Genomic DNA, 12292 nt, shown 5'->3' on the forward strand with positions numbered 1-12292 from the left:
TAACTTTGTTCTTCCCACAACTCTATCACTCTGCATTTAGTTGATTCCTAAGTTGGTATCTCACAAGTCCTTAATGCTATGTTTCCTTGTCTTGTTTTACACTCACGGCTATTAACTGTAATCATAGACAAGTTGTTAGATCAAGTTGCTGAAAAGAAGGGTCATGGTATAAAGTTACCCAGAGCTCTTTCACATTGAACAAAGATGTGAAAAAAATTACCTCGCATTGAACAAAGATGGGAAAAAAAATTACCTAATTTTCATTCTTTCTCCAATAAATTTATTTTTTGCCTATTTTGTTGAGTTTTCTTTTTTCCTCCCCAAATGTATAGGTCTTTTGAATCTCCCTTGCCAGCAAGTACTTTCCCTTGATTTCCCATGATTGTTTGGCCAGATCTGTATACTTCTACTTCTTCAAGTCTTTCTTGAGCAGCTTTTCACTGCATTTATCCCTGCCACAAAAGAAGTCCATTCTAGTTTCCCTTTAATTTATAACCACCAGAGAGTGGCTCTGTTCAGTTGACATATGCATCACTGAATCGCAATAATTGCCCTCACTGTCAGCTAGAACAGATCAGTGAGTTTCTTCAGATGCAGCTGTACTATGCATCATTTCTGCATTCTGCATTAACTTGATTAAATTTATTTTTTTTCAGGTTGAAACATAATGTCTACCAGGCTAAATATTTGTGACACCTACCCTTGTGGTTTCAGGCAATCTGTTGCTTGCCAACATTGGTCAACCACCAGCAGAAGCAGCACACCCGGACCTTCTAAACCTTCTAAATAATTAACCATCAGACAGCTTTCTGGCTCCACTTAGCCAAATATTTATTCTGTTCCTGAGACTAAGCAGTTTAAGGTGCTTTTCAGCTGTCACAAACCAAGAGTGGTAGCACAAGCCTGAGACTGCAAAAGGCAAGGGACTGTGACTTTGTATCTAACTCAGACCTACCACACAAAGGCCACATTAGTAGGACTACATAAAGCACCGTAGGTCTGCAGCTGTTCTTTCAATTATCAGGCAGTTACCTTGATTGCAGGACAGGACAGCATTCCTGTGCTCATGGATTTTCATCTGTGCCTCTGCTAGATAATGCCATGCTGCTGGACACTGGTTAGTCTTCTCCAAACCTAGAAAGAGTTTAAAAAAGACACTTTAAAAAGTTGCTTAGGGTTGCAAAGACACTGAAGCTAGTAGATACTTTATTTCCATATAATGCCAGCAAAAACATACTTCCGTCTTCTGATACCTAACTACCCGGAAGCCTCAACACCTAAGATGCAAACACATGGCTCATTGAAACAAGCATTATTTCCAAACTCTCTATATTTACACATTATACCAAGAGTCTTGTCTTTGCGTTCTCTCCACTGTAAATCAAGTCTATGTGTAAAAGTAAAAACAGAAAAACAACTTATTACTAATTAAAATAAAATACTATCTTTTGTCAAAACATACAATGGCCATTTAAGCCAGAAGAATTTGTTTTCCAAGGAACACTTTTTCCTCTTCGTGTGCTCTCAGGAACATGAAACTTTTATTTCATATTTCAGTCAAGATGTTGTTTCACTATAGAATATTCCAAAATTCCATTTCAGAAACCATGTTATTCTAAACCTAGAAGAATGGATGCAGGACATCACAGCACAGTCAGACTGACTCATGAATGCTTACAACCCAATTATTTACTCAGTTTTCACTATAAGCTGCCACAGTAGCACAGTGAGAGTGGGCAGTCTCATTTTCCCACTAGTAAACTTTTGAGTACTTCAGAAAGAGCTTTGCTATTTGAATACAAGCAAGGTAATTTACAGATGAGTAAGCCAAGTCTTCAGCAAATAAGGTTACTGTAAAACAACAGCTAAAAAGAAAGAAACTCTTACAATATTTCTCTCTAGATACTCAATATAATTCTTTACTCAGTATAAGTCTTAAAGACGTTTTAAAATGAAGTAACTTCAGAGAAGTCATCTTTGTTCAGGTAGAGCAATGCAGTGACTCTGCTAGAGAAGTTGCATTACAATTTATTTCATAAATTCCACATTCCTTCATTTAGTGCTATTGCTCCATTTAGTGTTTCATATAGTTATTTCCCCAATAACAGTAGATTAAAAATAAGTTTACCTTAAAACACTACAGAGCTGGCTATGATACAAATCAAAGGCTTCAGAGATGTTATACTTAAAGCTACATTTAAAAAAATCTCAACACAAGCAGACAAAGTGCTCAGCATTTTTTTAAAATCTAGCTGGTCTTAGAATTCACAAACTACTATGTAAGTATAAGATTCCCTAACTTTTCAACATAAACTAAAGCGGGTGTTCAAGTTACAGACTACTTACATCTTATATTAGACATTTACCTTCAGTAAGTCTCTTCACAGCCTCTTTGTATTTATTTTCTTTGAGGCATTTTATACCAAAACCAATGATGCCTGGACCACTGTTTGCATCCATCTCCAAAAGCCTAGTGAAACAGTGCAGGGCCTCTTCTGACAAAGTACCTGGTTTCAGAAAAAAACATGTTTTGTGGGGTTTTAGGTTAAAAAACCAACTGCAACAGCTTAGCTTATCTGTGTAAATGATCATTATCTTTCAAGTTCAAATTGATTTTCCAAAAGCACTACTTATCATCCTCTATCCCATAAAAAAACCCAAACCCAAGAAGTAATCTAAATACTCATTACTGTGAAATAAAATAAACTGACCGTCTGCAACCCAAATAACCACTTCTGCTAAATCACTCCAGGTATACTTCCTTTATTAATAAACATTAATTCCATCATATGCTTTTTATGTAAGTTCAGCTGAATGTCCACATGTCATAATCTGCCACAATAAATCAAAATAATTTCCTTCCAGAAGAGACACTGCGTACCTACCAATTTGCTGTGATAAGCTTGCTGAAACTACCTTGCTGTGAAACCATATAATTTAATGTTTTAGAGCTTAATTTTAACTGATGCCACTAACTTTTGATGCTTGTCTTTTGCTGTGATGGTAGACTTGGCAATGTTTACAGGAACCTTGTGACTTGTCGCAACAACCTTCGAACTATTATTTTCTTAAAGAAATTATTGATTCATGTGGCGTAACAGTTGCTTTCATCCACATTTGCTAAAGGTGACTTTACAATGTATCTGGATTAAGAAGCCTACAAGTGCAGGACATGAAGGATCAAAACATCCTCAAATCTTAACAAACAGCCTTAAACATAAGCAGCATCCCTCCCCCTCCTAGTAGCTTGTAGGACGGTGAGACGTTGCCAGTGTTAGTATACAAGAACTGCACTAACCTTTTCCTTTGAAAATTAGCTTCTGCCTGTTTCTCCAAAATCTAAAGCATTTTCAAACACCTTACAAATTGAGAGTCCGGCTCTCATTTTCAAAACAAAGTGAAAAAATCTCACTTGCTTTATTTTGCCACATTATTCAATTTCTTCAAAACAGGAAAAGTTCTGACTTATTTCTAGAGGGTTTTTTTTCCTGATTTGGATTCCTTGCTTTAAAAAGAAATAAAATCAACTTCTGACACCTGAAACAATAAAATGAGAAGCTAAAATCTAATAATTACCTCTAAAAATGATGAGAAAGTGTCAACACTACTGCAATGTTGTTTAGTAAATGACTCAAAATAGTAATGCATAGTTTCGGATCTCTGTATTTCTGAACACACCATGTTTTGTTTTTTTCCCCTCAAAGATTATCCTTTTCTACTCAGAATACACATCCTGTATACTCAGAATACATATTTAAAGATGAGTTTATTCCCTATTGAGTTTATTCCCAAGGCATACTTCCTAACAGACTTTCACAAATGTTTGGGGTCTTTTTTTTTTTGTTCTGTTTTTGGGTTTTTGGGGTTTTTCTGTGAGGAAAGAGAATCTGTGTCAAGAAAAACCTAAGCGTAGGCCATCATGAACCTCAGAACACTGGCTAACACCCTTTCATTTTTTCTTAAAAGGCCAAGAAGCTAATCTTCATTTATCTGGAGAGTCTACTTTTCAAGTAAGGCATTTTTTCTTTGAGACTTCAAAGAGTTGGCCTTAACTCACAAGATGTTTTTGTCACTTACAGTCACTACCCAGTTACAGGGCTAGGAAATTATCAAGTCCAAACACTTTATTTCCAGAAACATAACATAGAAGTAAAGAGTGTACTTGTACACTCTTTGTGTAAGGTAAAAACTTGTAAATAGACTGTCGCAAAACCAACTATCTAAAAAATTTAAGCCCCAGAAATGCCTAAATCCATCCTACTCACCTGACTGAACAAAGTGCAAGCAAAGTACTTCCAAAGGGTAACTCATAGTAGGGTACAAAGCCATCATATCATGACACGCCTTTTCCAACCTAGCTAGTTCATGAGGAAACTTGAAAGGAAAAAAAAAGTAAACAGTTATTTCTGTGTGTTCTCAGATGTGAAGTAGTACACCTATTTTCTTACTAGAAAGACACTTTAACATAACCTTACTTTTGACAAGCACTGTATGAAGTCTTTGTAAAGATTTTGGTGGTCTTCACCAGGAACAGTGTCAGCAGAGTGCAGCGCATGTTCAAATGCAGTCAAAAGCTGAAATAACAAAAAATCAGGAGTGCAAAAAAAACTAATCTACAAAAATGCTATCTTCATAGAATAGAATATTTCAATTGGAAGGAAATATAACAATCATCTAGTCCACATACCTCAGTACTTCTGATCTGACCAAAAACTAAAGCATGTTATTAAAGTCATTGACCAAATGCCTACTGAACACTGATAGATTTGGGGTGTGAATGGCGTGAACTGACTTTCTAGGAAGTCTGCTTCAATGTTTGACCACTCTTTTTGTAAAGAAATGCTGCCACATGTTAAGTCCTGTGAACCAGCCTCACACATTCTATCACTAGATGCCAGAAAGAATAGCTCAGCACCTCCCTCTCCACCTTCCCTGTTGAGGAAGCTGCAGGCAGTAGAGGGCACCCCTTAGTCTCCTCCAAACTCAGAAAACCCAAAGTTATCATCTGCTCCTTAGAGGACGTGCTTTCCAGCCCTTCCATATTAAAGTGGATAGTTACATGTTATTACATGTTATTACCTAGATCCTACTCATTAAGCTTATATTAGTGCTATGAACAGAGAAAGTCATGAAGCAAGTTCCTTATCATGAAGCAGCACTCAGTATCTAAAGCATCTGAATTGTCTAGTAGAAGATGAAGCAATAATATGCTGCCACATAATGTAAGATGGTACAAGAAAGGTAAAAGTTTTAAGAACATACATTCTTCTTCAAACCTAATCCCAAGGCAAAGAAAGAAATTAGGTTACTATCCTGTAAAATTAGCTCTCAGCCCTCCACTCCACTCTGGTCTAGAAGTCTAGTGGTTTTTTTCCTGACTCTTTACATATTGGGGAATATAGGCACCAGAGTGCAGGCTTACAAACAGGCATCCTAAATAAAAAGCTGTACATAGAGTATCACTAGAGAAATACTGAAATGTGTTTCCTTCAGGTCCACATCCTTCCAGGTTCATGTGCTTTACTTAAAACTGCAGTAAACTGTAGATTTGCGTGTGAAACCTATTCCTGATGTTTATACCATTTAAAAAATATTTTCAAGCAATTTTTTTCTTTCCGAAAAAGAAGGTAGTACCAACTGCAGCACATGTTTTCTATGCTACCTCCTAAGTTAAAGCCTTTGCCTTCTCAAAAGTAGAGATCCAGATTCAATTTTCTGCCATCTGAAATTACTTCAATTTGTATTTTCTCCTTTCTGAAATACTGCTATCAAGCAGACTGGAGATGAGAAATTTCCATCTTCTAAGAAAAGATAAATCAGATGAAACAAAATTAATTTTGTCCACAGAGAACACAGGATGAGTATAATTCATGATAATTCTGTTTGGTTTCAATCACTTGCCACTTTCCTAAGAAATTGAAGCTTAACATCCAGAGGACAGAATCTGAATCAAAACAATCCTATGTAGATAAAGAATAGGTACAAGGAAATGGAAAAACCTCACAAAGCCATCTCTTCCAAGATGAATGAAAGCAGGAGGAAGTTTTTTTGTTTCAAAGAACAACTGTATTGTGTGGCAGAGCTTTGCTAGTGGGAGGCTAAGTGGGGTGGGTTCTATGAGAAGCTGCTAGAAACTTCCCCCATGTCCAACAGAGTCGATGCCAGCTGGCTTCAAGACAGACATGCTGTTGGCTGAGATCAAGAGCATCAGCAACACTGGTAGTGCCTCTGGGAGAACAGATTCAAGAAGGGGAAGAAACCAGTGCAACTGCAATCACCGGCAGAGAGAGGAGTCAGAATATGTGAGAGCAAAAAAAGGACCTGTGTTGGAGCAGTCTGTTACTGAAGGACTAAACCTTGCGGAACAAACCATGCTAGAACAATTTGTGAAGAATTTAGGTGACTCCTTACACCTAGCTCATCTCAGGCTACTACACAGTTGCTGTTTTTGTCAAAAAACTGCCCAGCCTTTCCTCAGAAGATTAGTACCTCTGAACATTGAGACAGTCAACTCAGACAAACAGGCTTCAGCTATTAGTTTCTCTGTATGTACCTAGCTGAACAAGAAGTGAGAAACATTACCAACTGCCCAGTCTTATTATCCTGGTTCCTTGTACTGTCTTTCAGTAACTGGATCATCTTCTTCCAAAGCTGATGAAGCTCTGTCTTTTCTGCACCTTCCTCCTGTTTCATCCTTATTAGCTTCTGCCAAGTTTCAGCCACCTGTCAACAGGAAAAAATGACCCATGCTGTTACTCTTTGAAGAGCTGAAAGTCTGATATAAGTAGTCAACTTGTCACCCAAATTCACTGAAAACTGGGTAAATAAACTCCTTAACACCAATGTAGCTTTAAGAAGATAGCATTATTTACAGGGTAAGGGATGCACGGGGAACTGCTCCACCTAGTGCGCATACCCATCCTCTGCAAGTGCGTTCCTTGCACACAGTCACCACACACATACTGTAAGTGCTTATTACCATAAAACCCGCCCCTGGTTCAGTCTTTTTATGATCTTGTTTAGGCTGTGGCTGTATTCAGAAGCCAGGTGTCCTTCCACTACCTTTCTTCTGTCCTCGCCCAGAAAGCAGATCTGCACACCCTGTTTCTTTGCCAAAAGTGCACAAACACAGTAACTCATGCTTGTTTGATACCTCTTTGGTATCAAACTCCATCACTCTAGGGCAGACAACACAGTAACATTTAAAGTAACCCAGATTTACCCGCTTTCTGATTAAATAAATAGCAAGTCCCAATGCATTGTGTGGGACCTCTCTGCCTTCCAAGGTTCAGTAAGTAAGGTAGAGAACATCAAGAGTATATGAATTCTCTAGTTTCCGGAGGAAATCAACAGTAAAAGTAGACCTAAAGATCTAAAGCACTGTGAACAGAAAGAGAACAAAAGCAGCAGTCCACACTGAAAGTCCAGTGTGGAAAAGCCAGCAGAACTGAAAAGAAAAAATAGGACCCTGAGGGGTAACTTAAGTTTCTTGTTCCATATAGACTAAGTATGCCTAAGTAATGACTAAGTAATATGCTAAACTATTAGCATTAAATTTAGTTTAAGAACCTGGTATACAATCAAGCTTTGGAGCTAATTAATAGGGTTTGGCCCCACACTCTGTGCCATGTAAATTTTTTCATGTTCCATTGCTGGAGGAAAGGTGAGAAGACGACACGGAGTACAGTCATGCACCACCATATAAGAAAAGAGCCTTTTCAAAGAGCAAACAAAAAGTGAACAGTGTACCTCCAAAATACACATTTTGTAACAATATTATAGAGATCACAGGAAACATTACTGTTGAACCACACAGGCATTTAACAACTCCACCTTGTGGTACTGACCGGTGTCACAATGATTTCTGCAAAACTTGTGTTGCTCTGAAAAGGCTTTTTGTGTCCTTATCATCGCTGGGAATGCAGTACATAAGACACATGCAATCGTGTTCAGGTTGTGTACATATCTCACTTTACCATCTAGAAAGAAATTTGAGTAACAGCCTTGGATCACCCCACCAGTGAACAGCTCATCAGACACCCTGCACTGGCCAAGCCAGGCAAAGGACACCTGACTCACACATACTGTGTGTAAATGTGCATTTGATCCCATTTTGGACTTCTAGAAATACAACAGAAGAATGATATTCTGCCCTTTCAGTCTCACTATTAATAGTCTTTTCCAGTTTAATGGATTGCATCCAAGTCTCACTCAGTGGAAAAGAAAAAATACAGTTAAAATCAGTTCTTCCTGGTTGTGGTCCACAAGATCTTAAGTGGTCTGTGGCCTGTATGAATGGGGATTCCTTCATGAGTAGTTAGATCAAACAGAAAATTATTGTTAGAAGAAAGAAAGTGCTTGACCTACCTCTAAATATTTCTTTTCTTGATGGTATAGTTCCACAAGCTTGTTACATACGTCACACCATTTCTGCTTGTCACCACTAGAAAGGAGAAAGAAAATCCCCTCAAAACAAGCTAAGTTTTCATATACTAGTGTAATGTTTTCCAAATTCTGACAAATAATTTTCAGTTAAGTTCAGCTGTCCAGCTAATATTTAGAATAAATACTACAAATTGCCCTAGAAGTTTTAATCATTGCTGCTCTGAATAAAAAGAAAAAAAATTACTTTTAGGGACTTTTTGATCAGTTTTCAAAATAAGAGAAAAACCAAACACTCCAGTGACAGCTGAGTTAGATTTGTTTAGAACTGTACCTCTATGAATTGCATGACACATATTCTGTGATCTTATAGCAGTGAAAAATGAGGCTTCTTACTATGCAGGCAATGAACTATCAGACAGAAATGCTTCAAGCCAGTGAGTTTAGAGAGGAATAGGATAACACGGAATGCCCCAAACTACCGGCCTCAGGCACAAGTTAACTAAGAGAGTTTTTGCTCTAACAAAAAGGACAGGAAAAGGAAACCTTACCTAAGTAGAGAAAACCTCAGCAAAAGGGCTGAACCACTGATGTGAGAAGGCTTTAAAAACCCGAAGTCTATACCGTATATAACCAATGGCATTCACTGAACTAGAAATCTTAAGAATTAATTTATGGCTTTTGATACCCTTTACCTTTCATAGAGTTCCAAAAGTTTTTGGTAAACATCTGCTAAGTCTCCTTTGACATCTATTTGGTTGGGTTTCTCATACAAATTTGCTAATCCCTTAAGAAAAAAACAAAAAAAGTAAAGGAAGTAAGAATTGATGACAATGCTTATGTTTTATGTGAATGCTACCTGTTCTGCATACAAAAAATATTTCACTGCCTTCAATGGAGTCAGTGTTAAGGCAGTAATCACTGTGCAGAATTCTGTACAGCCCACTCAATCTACTTATATTAAGTGAAAAGCTTCATTCACTTTTTTAAGCAATACCAACAAATCTTTGAAACTTGTATATATTGCACGATCTTGTCTGCACAAACGACAGTAGAAAAGTTCACTAGGCCATATGATTATATATTTATATTTATATATATATAAAATATATAATAATATATATATATACACACAAGAATTGTATCAAGAAAGCCAGAATCTAATTGCAAGTGAGGAAACACACACTGCATTCAGGCCCCAACAGTTCTACTTTAAAATAGCACTTACACTGAACATACTAAGAATCTTATTATCTTAGAAAAGTATTCATTATTGATACCAGCAACAGACTCAACATGACATATTTCATGAATCAATGAACAACAAAATTGTAGGCTGTAAATCTATATTACAATAGGCTGTAATGCACACACCACACAGCTATTTTAAAGGTACACTTTTGCTTTCAAGTGACAACAACATTCATTAACAATCCACTTGATGCTGAAAGCTGGAAAAATACATTACTAGATAAAACATTTTCTCACTGCAAGAGAATAACTGTCAAGTGTTTCCTGAGCAACAAGAATGGAAGTTTTTACATGGACAAATTTACTGCCTTTGTTTCAATTTGTGTTCTCCCTGGCACGTCTCACAGCTGTGTGGTCTACACAAAAAATATGAACTCAAACATATTGAAAATAAAGTTCACCATGGTTTTACATTGGACACGCACTAATAGGAACCTCATCTACTTCAAAGCTTCCGTGGAACTTAAGGGCCTCAAGAAAACAAGATGCAAGTCTTCACTCTGCTTTATTCCTACACATAACTCCATAGTGATACTTTTGAGGGAAATAAAAAGTGGACATTCACATACCTGCCATGCCAGTAACTGGTTTGGTTCAAGTTCAATTGCCTTTTTGTATGCTCCTTTGGCCTGATCAGGCTGCTCTAACTCAGCAGCTGCCAGGCCAATGAATACCCAAGCATTGTAGTTATTTTTTTCTTGCTTCAAGACTGCCTAAAATTACACAATTTTAAATAAAACTGGTGAAATATAGATCCATGTACTGAGTTTTATCACTACAGTTTGATGGATTATTTTATATGGCAATATTAATACTTAAGTAATTTTAAGGAAGATGCTGAGATTAATAACTTCAGCTTCTTATAGCAGAGGATGCTTTGTACTTGAAGTGCTGAGCTAGTAACTTGTATCTGCATCTCAGCAATTAAAGCACTCCTGTGAGGTCTGGATTAGAAATGGATTTTCATCTCTATCATGCTAGACTTAAGATTCTTTCGCTACATATAAGAAAATTCTAAAGGAAGGGGAATAAAAGCTTACATGGGGGAAACTAACACAAATAATTAAGTTAAATCTGAAAATCCATCTCAACTATCACATCAATAAGGTACTCCACGCTCTGCACCATTATAAAGTTGTGGAGGTATGGGGAAAAAAAAAATGTGCAGAAAGCCCCAAACTTACCTTCCAAGTATAAAATTAATTACCTTGCAATGTTTTAAGGCCTCCTTATACTCTTTGTTTCTTATTGCTTCTCTAGCACTCTTCAATGCTGCCTTCACCTCCTTATTTGACATCGTGGCTGCTAAACAAAAAGGACATAGCATCACTTCTTGTAAAAAATTATATTCTGACACACACAAAATGCTTATACCTTTATTGCACAGAGGTTGTTTTAAACAGAGAAACATAGTGCAGTATGCCGAAATGCATACAGCACTAGAAACTGACGAAAACAAATGTCATGGTTAAAAACATGCACATTTAGATCCAATGTAGGATTCAGTCACGATTCCAAACAGTTAAATGATGCAAAGTAGCTATCCAAGAATGAAACCTTTTTTACAGGTTAAGATAAATTTAAGGAAGAGAAGTGTTTTAAAAGCATGTAGTTAGACTTAGGAGAAAACACCCTATGCATAATAGCTCCTCTTCAAAAAGAAACCAAGCAGTTTAAGAACCTAAGAACCCTGCTTAAGAACTCTATTGCCCCAGAAACGTGCTCCAGTGGCTGCTAAGAATCAGGGTTTCTCTTGGGTGCTTTCTACAGCAGCATCATGGCATCTTGTCACACTCCGGTGTGGCCCACCCTGCTCCTCTCCCTTCACTCACGGCAGACTCTGCTTCTGACTACGGCCATGAATCAAGAAAAGGAAAGCATTTAAGGACACAGCAAAGAGGCATTCATGCTTTTGAACATAATCATGCGCTGTTTTGGTGTATGTTGTACTTTAAAAACACCACAGTCAAAGCTGCCGAGATGGGATGAGACTGAGAAACAACAGTTCTGGTGTCAGCACCCAGAAAGATGAAAAAAGCAACCAGATAAATAACAAAAATACTTTTTAAGAGCTGCAAAGCAATAATAAAGGAATGGTTGAATGAGCCCCATTTTGCTTGCTAATTTAGCAATGAAAATACATAGGATGACACCAAATTTCAAAGATTCCCTCAGAACCTATAAAGAAACCTGTCGGACTTGCATTGCTTAGCAGCTCCTGGAGATAAATTTGCTTCCTAAGAGGGAACAGATGCTTCGGCCACCACAAGTGCACCCCACTGCAGGCACTGTCCAGCATGAGCTGCAGAGTCATCTATAGGCAAAATAACACTTCGATGCAAACCCGGGCACCGGGCAGGCGGCCGGCCCCCAGAGCGAGGCCACCCAGCCCGTCCTGCAGGTGGGGTCCGGGCCCGCGGACCGTCTGAGGAGGTAATCCACGCCCGCAGCCCCCCCAGGGAGAGCCACGGCGGACAGAGCCAGGCCATCACGGCGCGTCGCCACCCGCCCCTGCCGCACCTTCAGCCACCGCCGCCTCCGCCACCTCAGCCGCCGCCCGGCCACATGCGCACTCCGACCGCTGGGCAGTGACGCGCCTGCCCAGCCACCATTTTCTCTTGGGGCACTGCGGGATATGTAGTTCCTGTCTCCCGGGGCA

At 38.4% G+C, this 12292-nt stretch overlaps 1 protein-coding gene across 4 annotated transcripts in view; it reads right to left on the minus strand.

Moving 5' to 3' along the window:
- Window positions 1-12243, minus strand: part of SKIC3 (SKI3 subunit of superkiller complex) — a 45803-nt gene extending 33560 nt beyond the window's left edge. Inside the window, exons 1-10 of one of the 4 annotated variants that reach the window (XM_005530370.3) lie at window positions 12154-12243; window positions 10841-10935; window positions 10203-10346; window positions 9078-9169; window positions 8368-8443; window positions 6583-6723; window positions 4476-4574; window positions 4266-4374; window positions 2367-2507; window positions 1033-1134 (exon numbers count right to left, since the gene is read on the minus strand). In XM_005530370.3, coding sequence (XP_005530427.2) covers window positions 1033-1134; window positions 2367-2507; window positions 4266-4374; window positions 4476-4574; window positions 6583-6723; window positions 8368-8443; window positions 9078-9169; window positions 10203-10346; window positions 10841-10930 — 994 coding nt within the window. In that variant the 5' untranslated portion in view covers window positions 10931-10935; window positions 12154-12243. Of the gene's footprint in view, window positions 1-1032; window positions 1135-2366; window positions 2508-4265; window positions 4375-4475; window positions 4575-6582; window positions 6724-8367; window positions 8444-9077; window positions 9170-10202; window positions 10347-10840; window positions 10961-12153 lie in introns of those variants that run through there. The other 3 variants (XM_014259111.2, XM_014259112.2, XM_088054429.1) reach the window with 3 other exon arrangements.
- Between the last annotated feature and the right edge of the window lie 49 nt (window positions 12244-12292).

Source organism: Pseudopodoces humilis, chromosome 4 (assembly GCF_049639895.1).
Source record: "Pseudopodoces humilis isolate 2021_Gansu_Grassland_sample_001 chromosome 4, ASM4963989v1, whole genome shotgun sequence".
In the NCBI taxonomy this organism is placed as follows: domain Eukaryota; kingdom Metazoa; phylum Chordata; class Aves; order Passeriformes; family Paridae; genus Pseudopodoces; species Pseudopodoces humilis.